Here is a 19,135-nt window from a genome sequence, read left to right on the forward strand (position 1 = left end):
CTTGCAAGCACTTGGGACTTGCAGAGGGGGCGCTTCCTAACATTGGGAAGTGATGAAGACTTCAGTGCTGACACTTAATGTTTCAGGAATAATTTGCAGAAGTTCTGTTTGTAAACATTTTTAAACCTTCCACGTATATACTACAATACAGTATTTTACAATTCGGTATTAAATATAATATCAAAGCATTTCCCACACCATTTCTTCTCCCAAACCCCATTAAATACATTGCAGTTTTTAATAGGATTATCTGAAATCTCTAGGCCTCAGAACAAAAGCGATCTACTTAAAATCAAATTAAGATGGAACTGAGTGATTCGAAACATCCTACCCTTACATGGATAATATGCAGTAAATGACAGTTATTTCAAGAAAATAAAAACAACCTATTACTAACTTCACAGTTATATGTTATCCCTGAAATGTGTTTAGGTGCTATCTGATTCCAGATGCTTAATGAAAGGTAGACAGGTTGTTATTGATGGGAAAAACCCCCAACCCTCTCACATTCATAGAAAAATTGTGATTGCAATGAACATTCTAAATACAAGATTCTCTCTCTCAAGCTGTAAAACTACTGACAAGGGCAGCATATCTGAAGATGCATTCCTGAACAACACTACCAGAATCTACAGAAATGTACAATCTCAGAGCAGAGTTCACTTATTTTAGAAGTCACAAAGCACCAACACTGAATGCTAGAATTACACAAGTTTAAATGTTTTCTGGTTTTTTTTCCAACTTGCAAAAAACCCCAAAATACGTCTGTGAAGTGAACACAGTGCAAACGCATAATTCTTTGCGGGATCTGGCCTCTTCACGCAGAAAAGGATCAAAACCCATTTGGATGTTATCTTAGAAAGGTCACAACTGTTTTTGAAGAAAACTGCAAACAATAGCTTACAGGGTAATTGTAGAATGTAGCTATTTTTCCCATGCACAGAAATTATTAAATGTGCAATACTTAAACTATGCAAATACCAAACACTAAATATATGCATTTTTGCTTTTGGAAGATCTAAGTAGATGCTCCTAGGATTTAATACCTTTCAACCCATCTTCATGAAGATAGAATTATGCCAGGCCTCCTCCTCTCAAAAGGCAGTTTAAAAAGCATTCTTCAGAAGCAGACCTCTTTTAAATACAATTAACTTTCAGTTATCAGATACTTTGCGTCTGTTATTACAGATAAATGACAAAAAATATCCCTTTCTCAAAAACAAGAAACTCAATGACACCTAAGCTAGAAAAAAAGAGTATACTTCCCATCCCATTTTCCACCTCCATATTCATTTTAGGCAGAAATAATATTTCAGCCCAGAAAGTGAAAGTTTCATAAAATGTTACCAGCAAACAGAATTACAGACTCAAACATACATTCCTTCCTGCTACCACATCAGAAGACTTCATAGTTCAAAATGTTTCAATCTCCTTTATCTCAGACTGCCTTTCCACACATGCCTTCATTCGCTATCAATAAGCTATTTCCACCTGAGACAACACGCTGAACCGGCAGTGGGATTCACTGTTGGAGTTTCCGTACACATTGAAAAAAGTTTTCTACAAAGAAGTTAATCTCAGAAATCATTAGCATGCACCACTCGCTAACTTCTTTTACCAAGTCATTTCCCCCAACAAGTGGCATCCTTTATTGCAAAGTAAGTTTTGCTGAAAGTAAATCTCCAGAGTTATTCCTGAGACAACTACTGCAAAACAGCAGGAGCCATTCCAATCCTAATACATTTGGGAAAAACTATCAACATGCACTGACACAATTCTTCCTCAAACAGCTACTGATGATTACATTTACACCCATGGGGTTCTGTTAAGAATAAGTAACTATCTGTAAAACCTCTTTCAAAATTAAAGCCAACATATTGTTATATATAAATCCAGTAAAATATACAGATGTACGTAAATGCCTGCTATTTTTTAGGTATTGAAAAGGGGAGATAGGGACTATCAGTAACATGATTTCTGTATTTAAAAAAGCTGATTTACCAGTACAGCAATACCATGTGATCACTGCTCTACTAGGCACATAAATTACTTTAACATATGTCCAATCTTCCCCTTCCACTCTCCACTTTCCTGAAAATAGAAGACTGAAGTCTAAATGCACATACTCAAATGTAATCCTAACAATATTCTGTATTCTGGAAGATAAAAACACTGCAGGATCTTGCTGGCAATGAGAAAGGGGGGAGAGAACTGAAGGAAACAGTGTTTGCTCACTCTATGGCGCAGTTTTGCAAGTTTTTGTTTTTTAAGAACTAGTTAATAATGCAAAGGGAAAGAACTGGTGGCCTCCAGTGTGAACATTACTATGTATTTTTTAAATTGCAAAAGAGCGTCATATAAAGTAAGAAACACCACTTACCTGTCCCACCCCCACTCTCAAAACTTGGTGAACTCCATGTTTCAGCAAGGTTTCTTGGTGGCTATGACATCTCAAGACTAGAACAGGCTGGACCCCAAGCAGTAAGAGCATATTAGGAGGGGCTGAAATTGGAAAAAAATGTTATATACCTCTTTCATATCTTAGGTGCAGCAAATCATAAAACCTGTAACTGAGTAGGTTTCCACAGCACTTAATTCTGTAGACTGGAAATACTGGTATTATGGGTTTACTATCCATCATGACCAACAGTATTTAGTTTAGTGAGATCTTGACATAGTTACTTAAAATGACCGATCTTAGACAACTACATCACAAATAAACTAACCTCCATTTCTCAGAAAAGCTCATCAGTGTAAGCATTTTTATAAAGATTATGGGAAAGCTAACCTTAGTGAAGCAGGAGGGAAGAATACAGTTCATAACCCTAGTTGCCAAACGTAACCCATTCTCTATTTTTGGTTTTACCACGAAACGGAAAAAAGTTATTTAACTAACAAAGAAAGCAAAATCACGGAAGCGGGTATCTTCCATGACTACAGAATTTATATATATATTTTTTTTAAAGACATCAAAAATCTCTCCTAATAAAGCCAGAATTCTTAAGAATCAGCATATTCTTATTTACAGAATTCACTAGTTATAATTGCAAAACTGACCTTAAATGTCAATGACCTTTAACGACCTTAAATGTCCTACCTTGACACCAAATACCTTAAAAAAGACACAGTGGTAATTCTGAATAAAGTCACCCGGCCTATCAAAAAGCATAAGGCACAATCTGCACAGAGTCTTGTACAAACTTCTAGTCACTTTTCTGTAACTAATTTGAGATGAGGGTATTGCAAAGTGCCACTTTAGTTAAAACACAGCCTGACATGAAAAGGGCTCTTTAGAGCTCATCTTTTTTTCATGGTGAAGGTAACAGTTTGTCTTCTCCTTTCATTCACAGCCAGTGAGAGAGAAAAGAACAGAATATAAAACAACTCAGTTGTACACGCAATAGTTGCAGTATGTCACAGGATATTAGCTGCTCAGGGAGTTTACTTTCAATCCAACAAGTAAAATTTCCTAAAAAGACAGCTCTGTTGCCACATTGGCCCAGGAGAGACAGCCTCAGAAGAATTAGCAGCAGAAGTATTAACCACCTGTATTATGCATCAACTAACTAAGAACTTGAGACTCATCCATGGGTCCCAATAAACTACATGAAGCATCCCAGAAACTCTTCAATTAATAATGACTTATAAAAGAAACAGCTTCTTAAGTACACACGTGAGGTTAGCGAACACCAGGATCTCGCAGGATCTAAAATAATGAATGCCAGGAACTCCAATTACAGACAACTTTAAATCTTTCATGAAATAACACCCCCACCCCCACCAAAGTATTGTGATACAACCAGCTACAGAAATTCACGTTAAACCATACACTAATGAAAGAAAGACCTTACGAAATATAGAAGTGAAATCAACAAAAACAGTCTTTTAATTTTGTTTTCAGACCATTATTTATTCTGCTTAAAGAAATGAGAAGAAACAGTGTCATACATTTTATACATGGACTGTGGGAAGAGGGGGTGGAGAAAGGAAAGGGGAGAAGGAAACTTTAGGGGGCAGAGATTACAGAAAAGTACAGCCTGACATACTGCTCTGAATATGCATGAATAAATAAATGCCAGGTAAGCAGGTTTAAACCTGGTTTAGAGCTACACTGTGAGAACTTGGAAAAAATCAATCAAGCCTTTTAATCTCTTCGAAATGCAATGGGCATTTATTTTGTGATAGCCTCTTTAATTTCCTCAAAACCAAGAACAGTGTCAAATAATTTCCAACTGATTCTTATTTATAAACTCAGTGAGTTCCCCCTCAATGCTATAGAGCTGTACTGTGAAAGGACTAGGAAATGCAATATAGCACAGGACATATTTTCTTCCTTGTGTGCTACCACTCTTGGCTCCTCAAAGCTGTAGAAAGCACCTTAAAAATTTGAAATAGTTATCTAACTTGTAAAGTAATGCAATGCTAATTCTTCTGGCTCCACTGCACAGGGAGCATTATTCTCAACCATACACAACAGCAACAGAAGTGAAGGTTCAGAAACCTGTGGTCACACAACAAATCAAAATCAGATCTGAGCCTCTATTTCAACTGTAAACTGCAATTAACAAGTTTCATAACCACACTGAACCTCAATATTCTAACCCAAGCTGAACATAACACAGGTGGTAAGAGACAGAAGAAAGCAAACTTAATCAGCCACTAGTCCTCAACCAAGTTACCCTGGGATTTCTGGCAAACAAACCCTTAATGATTTTGCAGGATCAGGTCCCCTTTTTCCTTGCCCAGTTTCCTTTTCAAAGTTCAAGATCCCTCTCAGAATCAGCTGCTGACACCAAGACTCCTGAATAATTATTCTTCCCCTCCCTCCTCAAGCCAAAATGTATCATCCTCAGGACTCTGCTTTTAGCAACCCTTGGAAAGAGGTCAAGATATTTTAGAGACACTATTCAGACTGGATATTCAAGTTGAGATCCCTTAACTGAATCTTTTTCAGCACTCTCTCAAAGTCAGGCCTATAAACTTTCTCAAACTGGCCACTCCAAAATTATTAAGGCCTTTTGACTGTTTCAGATACATATTTCCGACTCTTTATCAAGGACACACATACAGACATGAAGAGTTTGGTTCAGTTAAGCATAAGCTGGGGTCTAGTACTACTGAAGATGTCCCAGGCATTCCACTAGGCCTCCAGTGGCTGCTCCAATAAGTAAGTGATGGCCTGTCCACAAGGCACACGCGTCAGCTGCTAAGCCCGGGTGACATCTTGCGCATCTGGCTGCTTGACACGACAGATTAAAGTTCTGAGAGAGTGGATTAAACAATATCCGTACTCTAATCAACTGAGCGTGCTGGATGAAATGTCTGGAGGCCTAGTTTTCACAATGATTTGCTGTATGAGCTTGCAAAAGGAATTTTCACTATCCTTTGCTGTATTTTCCATGAAATTAAACAGGGTGCATTCTGAGATTCAACTGACAATAAATATGATTAAGGTAACCAGCAGCATCTAGCACTTTGTCCATTTCTCCTCAGACAGCCCCTACAAAGACAGTGGCTATTCACTTATTAAATGTTAGGAGAATTCAGGTAATGACAATTAACTTCTACAAACCAAAATACATATGGTGTAACACTTGGCTGAGTTAGTTGAAAGCTTTAGGAATCTCCCGTTACAGAGATGTGCCACCTGCTTCTACACAGTTCAGGAAGTTCATGGGTTGGTGCAGAGTACTTAAGACATCTGGGTAAAATATCCAAAGCATCATATAATCTCTTTACATTTGCAGTAAGACATACATCATGAAAATCTGGTAATTCCAAGCAGTATTATTTAGGGACTTAAGACAAACTAAGAAAACATTCAAGCACCTAAGGCAATGTTATGTTCTGAACCTGTACTTTCCAAACAACTAATTTAATTTACTTCAAAATTAGAAACAGTTATATCCTGGCATGAGATTATATTTGCGAAATTTAGGTGAAGCAATCTGATTTTTTTTTTCTTTTTTCTGATCATGGTAACATGGCAAGAATTATCCTTAATTGTAGCACCTATAAAGTCCCAAATACAGAAAAAAATCCCTAACAAAATCAACCCTTCAAAATGCAAACAGTACTATTAATTCCAACCAACCTCATTCAGGATTCTACATGTGCTTGCTCCATTTAAATCAGTTACAGAGAATCCAGTCCAAAATGTGAAATTTAAGAACATATATTTAACAGCTCAGTACTGAAATCCATGCCTTTTATGTCATACTTCAAAACAGCTTTCAGAATGACAGAAGTGAAGGTTCCACCGAAGCACTTCAATCTTTCCAAGAAAAATTATCCAACTTTCTCTGCTCAAGTGCAAATAAAGAGACTGAAATTCTGAAACTTACCTGTAACATACCAACTATTTCCACTTTATTAAAAAAGATGAAAGAATGAAGTGTTGATAGCATGTTTTCCTCAAAAACTGAGGGAGTGGGTAGGACCATATCTTGAATATACTGTACTCTGTATGTCTGATGTATTTTTTGCTTCAGCTCTGGATCAGATATAGGAATCACCTCTTTAAATTTTGCTGTTTTAGTCAGAAATTCCCTGTGTTTCCGTGACTGTGATAAAGATGGATCATATTCTAGGCATCCAATTACGTCCATTATACATTCCTCGGAAAACATGACTTCAAAAAGTGCAGTTCTGTTCAAAAGGAAAATTCCCTTGATAATTTCATATAAGTGGTGTAGTCCTTCAATGTTCTCCAAGTCTTCACACACATGAAAAATTTCTAAGAGCTTCTTAATATAGCCCTCATTTTCCAGCGCTAGTGCGAGTTTTTCACGGCGTAATGGTGAAGGCAGTGAAGATGCCACAAGTTCTGCAATTTCTTCTAGTCGACTTAATTCACAAGACGGCAATTCTAGACCTGGTGATGACATATCATCAAAACGCTCTTCCTCAGATTCATCGACAAGGTCCTGAGTAATATCGACAGAAGGGTCTTTGCCTTGAACCTACAAAATAAGATGTGTTAAAAAAGTAGAGCTTAATGTTTACTGCTACTTGAAGCTTTACTGCTACTTGAAGCTTTTTTAAAAATACCATTTCTAATGTCACACACCCTTTCTTTGTATGGCCAAAATAGAAGTGCAAATGTTAAGACACGAGTACAGCTGGTTTGGCAAATAAGAGATAACGAAAAGATTTCTTCAAACAGAAGTCTTTACAAAATTATTCCTACATTAGACTTAACTTGATTTATTTTCTACAAAAAGGAAGAAGAATAAAGCAAAAAGCTATATTTTCCAAGTACTTCAAACAAAAAAGAAAATTCATAATTACTAATAGGGACAACAACTTTTTAATAGACTACTGAACTAAGCTATTTGTTTCCAGTCTTTACTATCTGCAGACAGATTTTCAAATGCAAACCAGTATTACATGATTGCAGTGATAGCTTTAAACATTTCTCTATAGGCTATTTAGCTGCTCTTGATGCTTTTCAAAGCTTCTGCTACCTCAAACAGAGGAGAGAGGCCAGTCTCGTTAATTTAATTGTTGTTTTCAGTTCTGGAGAGCTGCAAGTCAAAATCTGTTACCATGCACTTTCTAAATACTCAACAGAGGCACAGAATCCCCTCTTAAGAAGACAAAACCCCAAACAAACAGTAACAAAAGAGCAGTGGAAATCTGGAGCTGTCAGAAAAATAAGGCACAGGACCTGCAAAGATACTTCCAGAGATACGACATGGAAACTGCGCATTAGTGAAAAAGAATAAAGACATGCTTGGGCACCAGAGTGTTTCAGCTTTAATGACATCTTAATTGTAGTATCTGGAGTCTGATGTGTCAAATTCAGAAAAGCACTGCTATGTAGAATGGTAGAAGGTACTGTTCTTTTTAATCTTGAAAATCAGCAAAAAAAATTTGGGAGAAATAATTTTTCATGGGTAACAACAAGCTTATACTTAGATTAAAATCCAGAATGCTGTTGAAACCCACATACTGTTCTGCTTATATATCAGCAAGCAGTTCCAGTGTAAGTGGTCTCAAAGTTTTCCTTTTAGAAGAAGCTTTAATGACTGAGGAAGCTTAAGATCTTTAAAGTACACTACACACAAATACAATAGCATGGCCTCAAAACAGGATGTAAAGACACTGGTTTCTTACAAAAATATTAGATCTTTACATGAGGCTGAGGAAGCTGGACTTCTTATCTGGGTGTTTCCCAAGAACACAATTTCCCTTTTCCCCCATTCTGTTTCTGTCCCCAACTTTTGGTCCTTTGACTGCTAAGGTTCCTGGAAATGTTTCTGTACTTATTTACATAAGTTTCTGTATTTATTTACATAAGTGGTAAACTGTTGAAAAGACTCATTCCTAAAAAAAGGAATGATCTACACACATGCAATTATGAAACCAGATTTCTTTTGCTTTATTTCTGAAATCAGTGAGAACAAGCTCCAAAGAGAGTGGAAAGCTAGATGTTTGTTAAGAAGAGAAAGAGAGTGCGCATAGAGAATTAGGCAAATTTAGATAAATCCCACCTAACATAGCACAGAAATTAAGAAAAGCTGTAATGGTTGGAATGGAAGAAAAAACTAAACAAGAACTGACACATTGAACTATCATCAGTGAATATATTGACTAAACTCTTTTGAGTGTTGGTCAATAGTTAATACCTGACCAAATGTTATGCAGAAACAACACTGATTCAGTAACTTTATAGTCATCTGGTCGTGGTAAAACATAATGAGTTAATTAACACATATTCAAATATGTAGATTCTACATATAAATTGTTTGATTTCTTTAAACTGTAAGAATTATAGCTTTGAGGTGGTAATACAGGGATAGAGCTATCTCCTACTTCAACTATCAGATCAATCTTTCATACCATGACCCTATAGAAGCATACTGTCATATTTACATAGAAAAAAGCTCTGTTGAGAAACTCAATAATCCCCTCACCTGAAACAGAAGAATGAGATAAGAGAAGAATGAGAAATGGAGAAAGAGAAATGTGAATAAACTCTAGTTAAATCCATGAGAAATACATTATAAAATTCACTAAGAGCTCACACACATTCTTCTCTCTACAATAAAACTTTGGACAGGTAACCTTTCCCCTTCTGGTTGACCTGGAAAAAGTTAATTATGAAATTAATTGTTACAAAACTTTTTAAGCACTCATTCTGAGCTAAACTTCCTTGGGTGATAATAGATCTAAAAAGTTATGTTAAGCAAAAAGACCTGAAAATGCTCTAAAAAAATACCCCAAACATAGTTTAAGTTAATATCAAATTTCTGGAGGAAGGAAAAAGTTTTCAAACTCAAAAATGCAACATTTGGGGGAGGTTGCTAAGATGGTAGTTTTTACTTTCTATGTACTCTGTTCAGATTCACCTCTTAGAACAGCCTAAAAATTTTGAACACAAACATTAAGATGATTTAGGTTGTCTCAATCTTACATTTATCAAACTTACCTGACATATTTTTTCCCATATTTCATCACATCCTGCTTTTTCTTGAAAGCTAAGTGCCAAATCATAATTTTCAGCTTCAGACCACACAATCAAGGTATCCTTTAAAGAGAGGAAGAGTATTTTCAGGCAAGGTATTTCAGATTTTACAAACCTGAACAGTGTTTAAAGAGTAAAATTTTAAAACAAAACCAGCTTGACACCTAATTATGACAGGACAGTATTACAATACAAATGTAATCATCATTCTTTGTAAGATTTTTATACATTCTGAGATTCTTAGGATTAAAAACATTTCTCCATAAATCATAATAAGGAAGTTCCAGAAAGATACTGAAAGTTTTCGTTCTTAATTCACATGATCATAATATTGTAAGTCTCAGAAAGTTTGATCTAGAATACGCACTTCAATGCATCCTCTGATAAAATATGGTAACAGAAGTAACCGGTTTTGTGGTTGTTTTTTCAAAAATCTGTTTCAATTGGACTACATAAAACAACATCTTTTGTAGGATCAAAGTTACAATCTTTTTTTCATTTTTTACAGGCCCCAGAAGACACTGTGCTAATGCACAGAACAGTTGCTTAAAAAGCAGCCCCAAGATGCCTACAAACTTTAAACAAGAACAAACTTGAATACGCAGAGTTAACTGCCCAAGAGTATGCATACCTGTTACACTGAACCACACACACCATTTTTACTCATCCCAAACTTTAATTCTGAAAGTATGTTTTGCCCCAGATTTCTAGATGTTAGCTGAAACCGTGTTTAGCTATGTTTACTACCCAGACACTTAAGCTCTCATCTACTTACTAGAATAGTTCAAGAGTTTAATCAGAGCCCTCATATTGCATGGAAAAACAATATATGGAAGTGGAAGCTGATGCTGCAAAACAGCAGTATGTCACACTGAGAAGGTGTTTGATGCAGTAGTTTACAGTCTGCTAAATAACTGTTAGAATAAATAAAACACAAGAGAAGAAAATATAATCTGCATTATTTACATATTGAATCAAGTTTTATTTTTAAAGTATTTTGTCTTCCTGTAACAGCTAGCTGAAATATAGGCACATTAAATATATACAGCCCCATGAAACTGCATTATTCCAGCTAAGTGCCAAAACATGCATTTAGTCACCAGGACAAGAGACAGAAGAATTCTTCTACTTCTATTTCAATAAGAACCATAAAATATTTTTGCTTCATTAAGGATAGATTTTGCTTATAGTGATTATTCCTAAAGGAATTAATTTGAAATATTTGCAAAAGCACTCTAAGTTGCCAGACAGTTATAAAGTTTAAGACAGTTTATTAATTAGGCTTAATTTATTTTAAATATTAAAATGAACACTGAGGATAAAGAGGAATTGTACATTTAGATCTCCATATGCACTTACTAGAAAACTCCTTAAACTAAACTATAGTCTAAATAGCACGATCAGCTAGCTCCGTTAGGATTCAGTCAAGCAATACAATATAATCAATTTGCCATTACCAGAGCAGCTATACTGCTTCAGAGGCACTACCGGCTTTACCTTGCAAATGGCAAATAGTTTACCTTTTCCTTTTCCAAAGGGTTGAGGAAGAGGTGGTACACAGAAGAAAGGGATTTAGGAAGACCACCTCCAAAATACAAAAGGAAGAAGAAAATCACAATTAATGGTTTATTCTCTACCAGACAAGTCATGGTGCAAATACTCTGGTAATAACAGATTGACAGCACCTAGTACTGCTGACTCTTATAGAGTAAGAAAAGTAACAGTTTACAAAAATTCAGAAAGGGAAGGTCCAAAAGAAAAAGATTTTTTTTTTTTTAACCATCTTTTAAAAACAGTATGTACCTTACTGCAGTATTCATTGTATGTATCAGGTTCAAAATCTAATACATTAATCTCTGCAGTAAGTATTTATACTGCAGTAATTTTCAAGACCACTATCTCCTCAGCTTCCCACTGAGTAGTGCTTATTCCATTTAAAAAAAAACCCCAACCCTAACACTAAATCTTAAGTAGACCCTAGCAGAACTTGCAACGTTCCTATCTAATTACATTTCTATTTAAGTGAAAATGGTTGGATTTCTAAGCAAGCCATTTCCAAAGGAAGACCAAAACAGATTTTCTTCTCTATAAAGAACATGACTAGCAAATAGGGAAATGACTAAAAGAACAGAAATAAGGACAGTGTTATTTACATTAACTGCAGTAAGTTGAATAAACAAAAGCTCTAAGTCTCTGAATAAAATCCAGCACTGGCCCAAGACAGGTCTGTCTGTCTTTTTCCTCTGGGGAGAGAAGCGATGGACAGAAGGCAGGCAGGCAGAGAAAAATGAAAGGGAAAACACAAAGGTAAAGCTGCTTTTGAAAACTATAGTCACAGATGTACAGAAGTGTATTTGGCCATAGTATATCAATTGTTCTTGTTAAACGAGATCGTCTACTATTATACGTGGAAGTTCAAACAGTATTTTTTCACCTCTACACATTCTGATTATGTTTTAAAATTGTTTCTTCTTTGGAAAGAAAACCAAAAAACTGCTGAAAAATTACTTGAGTAGCAGAAGAATAATCTTCAAGTTTGGTTTATTAATATTAGAAAAGTATTTTCCAATTACCAATAATAACAATTTCAAATTATTAGTTATCTATTGTCTTATCACGCAAGGATTTCATGTTATAGATCAGTGCGTCAACAGAAATCTATCAATTGCTACTCTTTGGACCTTTAGTAAGAGAGTATTTGTTTATACATCCTTTCTTGCCTCAAGGGGCTTTTAAAAAAAGAACATGAAACAAAGTGAGAAAAGCATTTCACTCTGTTGCATAATACACGGTTTGGTCAAAGTTTAAAATGACTGTTGAACACGGACAGTTATTGGTATAATTTCATTTTTTTAATCCTACAAAACTTATAATTATCAAGAAGAGCAGTACAAGACTTACACAGGTAGGGAGAAGTAACTGAAGGAAGTTCTAGAAGTAGTTAAAGATAAAAAACCCAAAAGTTTAGTTTCTGCTTGTTTTATTTAAAGGAATCTTCCTATATGTTTGATCTGAAATCCCCTCAAGTGCAATTTGAATCCACTAACTACTCTGGACCTCTCAGCTATGGAATAGGACTATCTGTTGCTTCCAAATGTCAAACATTACTTCTTCCAATTCCAAAAAGCAACTGAAATTTCTTAAGACTATCTCCTCCATTCCAAGAGAAAGCAGGAGTGTGAGTAAATATGCTTAGTAATAGTAGCTATTGATTAGAGGTAAGGACATGAGTCTTGCACACTACCCCTCTATGATCATAAAATCTTCAATCTTACATGATTCATAAAAGCAGTTCTGGCTCAGTTTGATAAAAACATTTTTTTTTTTCATTACACAGAAAGTGTTAGCCTCTAGACAAGGAACTGGATGGGATGACTAAAACAAAAATCTAAAATTGTTCTTACCTAGCTTATTAAACACAATTAAAATGTGAAACTGCAGTATTAAATCATAGCTACATTGTGTGAACCAAGTCATAAACATGGACAAATGCTTTATCGTTGAAGGCTTTTATACCAAGCGCTCTGCAAGAATCCGAGCATTCTAGACCATCACATTTTTCAAGACGCATTAGAGTTCTTGGCAAGATCTTTTTTAAATAGGTTGATAATCAGGAAACTACTTATGTAGAGTTCACAATCTTATTCCGAGTTTGAAAATCATTTGCTGCTTCTCAAAAAAATACTTTGACAACAGTGCCGGTTGGATGTGTCATCACTACCTTAGCCCATACAAAATTGCTGTCTTCCTAGGACTGCTTTTATGAATTTGTCTTCTTTCATATTGGTCATTATGACTGCTCAGATATAACCAGGAATCCTTAATTTTAAGCAAAAATTCTAAGCAGGCCTCTTTTTAGAAGAACAATGTATCTAACATTCCCATAAAGAGGTATTTATAATTTCTACCAATGGAGGTTAACTTCTTGCACTCTTATCCTTATAATAATATTACAGCCTGAGGCAAAACTTCTTCAGCATACAATCAGGGACTTCTCTACTGCTTGTCTCATTGTTGGCTGCATCAAGTCCGCATGGAGCAAGTAGTTAGATTTCAGGGAAGCACTACTGTGAGCTACAGCTATATTTGAGACTTCAACCATAAGAAGCTAACCTTCAAAAATTCTACTGCAATAGTTCAAGTGAGGAAGCAGTGGCAATTGTACTTAGATGGACAGGGCTTAATATGTACCATAGGATTTCTCCTCATTTTTTGAAATTATTTCCAAAAGGCTTACTTTCCTTAATAGAAAAGTTGTTGAATACACACTATCAGTCTCAAGTTCTCACCATAACACTCACCAGAAGTCACACATTTATTAGACATTAAATCAGTTTTATTTAACTATTAGCAAGCTGATAAGCAGGTGTGTTGTACAGCATTCATACAGTCTCCAAAGCAAGCTCTGGAATTTCAGAATAAAGAATTTCAGAGCAACTAGTACTCAGGATTTGATTCTGTTATAAGATTTATTTAAGATTTCTTTCCTCATGTGACAAAATCAAGAAACTGTTATTGTTTGACAGTGCCCTCTCACTGGTGTTCACATCCAGGGAGAATAGTAGTCTTCTCTGCAGCTCCAAAATACTCTTTTGGCATCCCTGTAAGATTCAGGCTACTCTCAAGAAGTAGTGATCCCGCAAGTTAGATGGGTCTTTCATAAATTCTTGCTTTCTGTCTTAAAAAGCAAATTAATCTCTCCCTATTAGTCCTCAAACGATTTAGGCCTACAACACTTTCCTGGTCCCCAGTGGAAGTTCAACACAGGAAGGTTGTTTCTCCCTGTTTTGGAGCGCCTGATTGCTAGTCTTCCTTATCTAAGCCCTTACATCGTTTACAGTTACAGACACCTCCCTGGACATGCCAAGCCACCTTTCAGCATCTTGCTAGCAAGTACAGTTTCATAAGCAGCTTTCTGCTTATGAAATAAACTACTGCACTATCCAGGTTTTTTAAGTTAAATATATATAGTTATCATGGTAGGTTGCAGCAGAATCTTCAGGCCAAAAAAACCCCGCCCCAGTAATGTAATATCGTTTCAGTTCTGTATTTGGTTTTTTGCATTTGTTCACCTAGAACCTGGACATCTGGATGTGCTAACAAGTTATCCCAAAACTGGAATAACTAATCAAAGGCACACTCAGTCTTTTGGCAGAACATATTCTATTAGCTTCTATGAAAGCTCAACAATCATACGTGACTTTCCAGTTAGCGATTTCATAGCTGCATTCCCATGAATCACATGAAATAGAATCAGTTTATTAGTTCTGTAACAGAACATTGACTCACTGGCCTAGTGACCACACCGTAAAACAGCAGAAAAATTAGATTTCACAGAAAAACACATGTGAAGATAAAGGAACATGTGATCATTTAAAACGGAGAACCAATCCACCCCAAAAGCAAGAGTAGTCACTCCCCTTGTTTCTCCCCTCACCCCACAAAACCACACACTCCTCCTTACTGTCTTAGCTACAGTAGGCACAGATTTTATTGAAATAGTTTCACTGTTGGCAAGCTTGTCCTGACAGCAAGGGTAGGAAGTTCATCATCTTTGAGCATCTGTCAGTGCCTTTTTGGATCTTTTCAAAACTTAGCTTTGTTATTAGTAAGTCTGCTCTCCATCATTCAAGGATAGCCACCTTCAAGCTATATAGCTAGTAGATGGTACTCTGGGTGACTTTAAGCTTTGTATTTTTGTGAGGAACTGAAAAAGGGACTGCAAAAGCAGAGGACACAAGACACTGAAGTTTCTAGTGCAGAGGCAAGACTTTGTAGCTGGAAGCAACTCAAGTCTTCCTTGTTTCAGTCAAAAAAGAATGTAATACATACTTCATCACTGGGTTACAGGACATACATGGATGTATCTAAAATAAAATTGGGGATGTAAGTCTTCACTGTTCAATTGATAAAGCAGTGCCAAAGTATATTAAGAGTATATACCCCAGTCCACACCCATATCAGCTTTCTCCCTAGATAAATGCTACATATATATAATTTATTTCTCCTTTAAGGTTGCATATGAAGAGGTGTGTTGTCCTAAAATACTAGTGCAATTATTCATTTTCTGTATAAGGGTCACTTGTTTAAGAACAGCACCTCTACCACTAGCATTCGGGAATTGTGTCATTTTAATGCCTTTAAAATCAACACAAAAAAACAGAGCATGGATTGAAGCATGTAAACCAACTTCACCAGGACATTACAATCAAAACATCTTCTATCCTTACTAGTATATTAAGAAAACAACCAACTACAGAAGAGGAAAACTAAGTATTCTGTCTGTGGTCCAGCAACCCATAGTACAATTAAATTCCACTTACTAAGCAAAATTTGCTTTTAAACTGTGCTACTTACCCATAATTAAATCCAGTATATGCCATACCAAAGTTTTAGGACCATTATTGTAATGTTTTAAAATAAGAGTACCAATAAAACTTAACATAAAGCCCTAAAAAAGAATGCATGCCAGGAGGCCAAGTGGCTGTAGTGATGTGCATTTTGCTTTTTCAGAAGAAATCTTCTGCCTATAAACTGTACCTTAACATAAGAAATATTAGTCCCTTTTCTGAGCCATTGGACATTAGTTTCTCAAGTTGTTTTCTTTCTAGCTTGTTTTCCTCATACAGATTCCTTTCTACTAGTTCTAGTAGAAGTAATGATGAGTTTGTCAGGATGTACATGGAGCATCCAAAAACTTCCACTGGTAGCAACTGTATGTTACAGAATCAGACACATAGACCTATCTTTCTTTTTGAACACACAGCAGAAAACGACTCTTCATTGTGACAGAAAGACTAATCTAATTTATCTGACTAGTGAAAAGGTAGTTAAGACTGCCTATGTGTTTCATGCTTTAAGGAATTATTCCAAACCTCTAGATGGCAGGTAAGTCTGGGAAGAGCAGGGACTAGACTGTGCAAACTGAAGTATCTCAGGACTGTGTTGACATATGAAAAATGAGTCCCCAAGCAGGTCTTGAGATCTGTCAGGTATTCTTCCTCTCCAAGGGGAAAAGCAGACACTTGCTATCTGCCACCAATTGACATTTATCTGCAGAGACCCAATTAATCCACAATAAAGGGTGGTCATTGCTTTCAATCCTAAACTCCAAGAAATCTAAAGCAGACAATTTAACAAAGTTTTACTTGAAACTCAGGTTCACAGGGTATGGCTTTTGTTGGGTTTTTTTGTTGGTTTGGTTTTGTTTTGTGGTTTCCATGGATGTTTTACATGCCAAGAGAACAGAAGCAGCATGGCAGACTTGTACTCAGGTCTCCACACTATTATTTTGCCAAATAATGATCTAAGCTGTGACCGTTATCATTAAAATATACACATGTATATGCTGAGATTGCATCATTTGCGGTATCAACAATCCCTGACACAATCAGTTTCTCACTGGCACTAGAAGTGCAGCATAAGTAGAAGGTTCTTTCACCAGTGGAAAAATTTCCCTGTTTATCACAAAAGTATCTATAGGCTTGTTGAAGAACCTGAAGCAACTGGCATAGGCATAGTGTTTCCCCAAGAGCTTAACTATCACACATCTCTCCTTCCTTCCAACCACAAATTACGGTAGTTGGTCCCATAAAAGATTGTTTCTTCTTACAAACCTTGTGTCAGCCTAGACAAAAGTCAGAACTCATCCACTTACTTCATTAGGTATCTAAACTGCCCACAAGTCACATGCTAAGCATGTCACAGTAAAAACAGCTCTGATGTATGACTATGTACCCCTTTAAAAGGAAATGGAGGTTCACCCTCACAACAAGATTGAGATAAAAGGCTTGTAAGACCATAACACTGGAAAGTTACTTTGAAGTTAAGTCTTATGTTTCTAGGAGATTTTTCTTGAAATTGCAAGTGCAACTGACAACAGCAGGCAAACTGGAACTTTAAGTCTTCTATCTCAGACTGCAATTTCACTAGTAGCTGAGGCAACCTAAGTGGCATTCTGCAGCCAAAAAGGGAAGACCTCACTCACTCTTCCATCACACAGTTCCACAAATGGATCTTGTGTGAGGTGACTTGAAACTTCTGCTGTCGTAGAGTTACCAGTTTTTGAAGAGGGATTTGGAGTACCAAGTTGATTTTCTTGTGATTTAGTGAGTTTAGGCAGTTCAGAGTTCTATGAGCAGAGCTAGAAAGAAGAAACTCTTCCTTTCAGCTGCTAAACTCCAAGCTTAGCTCATATGGAATCAGGTTTAAACTCTGAACTTTTACTAAGGGAAAGGATAACTAGGCCTCACCTGAAAGGTAATGTGCTGTAACGTAGGATTAATACACACGCCAAGAAAGATCTGGTATTTCTACGGCTCAGAGTGAAGCCCTACATTCAACCTATATTAGAGACTGCTTTGCTTAAATAATATGAACAATCCTGCAAATACAAATTTCTGTCTACACAGCATTTGAAAGCTTTAAGAACTGCACTTTTCCTTCTCCAGCATAGAAAATGTACAGTGCTGTTCTAACAGGCCAGATCCACGTTTAATATTTTTATTTGTCTAACCATGTTTTCACAATCACCAGTATTGACAATACACGTCTGACCCAGAGTAGCAGTGAGCACCGATATGAAATGCTGTTGCACTGACAGGCACATGTGGTGGTTTGTACCAGTCTTACAATTTTATGCCTACTTTAAGTAGGGTTCATGTTTGATCTGGCATAAAGCCTATCGATACAAAGCTCACCCCTCAATGCTCTTTGAACAGATTATACCAGCAAAGCAAGTTTACACTAGATCAGCACTTTATGCCACAGAGCTGTGAGATATTCAGTGTCATTTTAGGAGTCCTAAAGCTTGGGTTACTCTATCACAGAACCATGACCTCAAGCAAGTCAGGATTACAACTAGGAGTTAGTTTGCTTAGCATTTTTGCTGGTCTTGTCCCTTCATACTCCCTGCAATTGATTCTCCACCCCACATTAGTCTTACCAGTTGTTCAGTGCTGACTGTTTATATGGTGCATGATGAATTATATCAAGGGGCAGACACAGGTTAAATTTTCCAAGCAAGGACACTTTTAACCCAGACTGGTTCTCCCCATTCAGTTCAACATACAATCCTACAAACTGCTGCAGCCACACAACCACTGGGACTGCCTGTGAGCAAAGCTACAGTATGTCTATGCTTATAATAAACTATTAAAGCTGAAGACAAGAGTGTTTTAATACATTAACTGTACTTGACAGGATTTTAGCAAGTCTGAGCTGACCAGACAGGCAACAAAATATAATCTGGTTCAGCATTTCTTAACCTCTAAGGGTAATTCTCAGCATCCATGAGATAAGAACAGCAAACAAAGTGCAAGACCTACAGTTCACTTCTCACCCATCTCAGTAGCATTCTTTAGGGGCTCACAATGTATGGCTTAAATAATTGAAGACACAAACTAGAGGCGAGAAGCTGCTTTTATGTATACAGAATGCTTTGAAGCAGTAGTAACCCATATCCATCTTCCAAGTAAAAGTCAAACAAAGGTAAACATGCAAATAGCTTTAAAGCCTTCTAGTCTTCTCTTAAATGAAATACATTGAAAGTTGTAGTATCTGAAATATAAAGAAGAAAAAAGCCAGATGATATTAAGTTCCAGATACTATAATCCTCAGAAACCTCAGCTGCTTTGTGATTTTCACAACTATGCTTTGCCTGTCTCT

General features: G+C 36.4%; 1 protein-coding gene across 3 annotated transcripts in view; it reads right to left on the reverse strand.

The window, feature by feature from the left end:
* PPP4R3A (protein phosphatase 4 regulatory subunit 3A) overlaps positions 1–19,135 on the reverse strand; it is a 46,234-nt gene that overhangs the window by 17,581 nt on the left and 9,518 nt on the right. The window contains exons 1-3 of one of the 3 annotated variants that reach the window (XM_074824952.1): positions 18,810–18,993; positions 9,434–9,532; positions 6,345–6,962 (exon numbers count right to left, since the gene is read on the reverse strand). In XM_074824952.1, coding sequence (XP_074681053.1) covers positions 6,345–6,962; positions 9,434–9,532; positions 18,810–18,824 — 732 coding nt within the window. In that variant the 5' untranslated portion in view covers positions 18,825–18,993. Of the gene's footprint in view, positions 1–6,344; positions 6,963–9,433; positions 9,533–10,244; positions 10,292–18,809; positions 18,994–19,135 lie in introns of those variants that run through there. The other 2 variants (XM_074824953.1, XM_074824951.1) reach the window with 2 other exon arrangements.

This window comes from Strix aluco, chromosome 4, assembly GCF_031877795.1.
Source record: "Strix aluco isolate bStrAlu1 chromosome 4, bStrAlu1.hap1, whole genome shotgun sequence".
NCBI classification, from domain to species: Eukaryota; Metazoa; Chordata; class Aves; order Strigiformes; family Strigidae; genus Strix; species Strix aluco.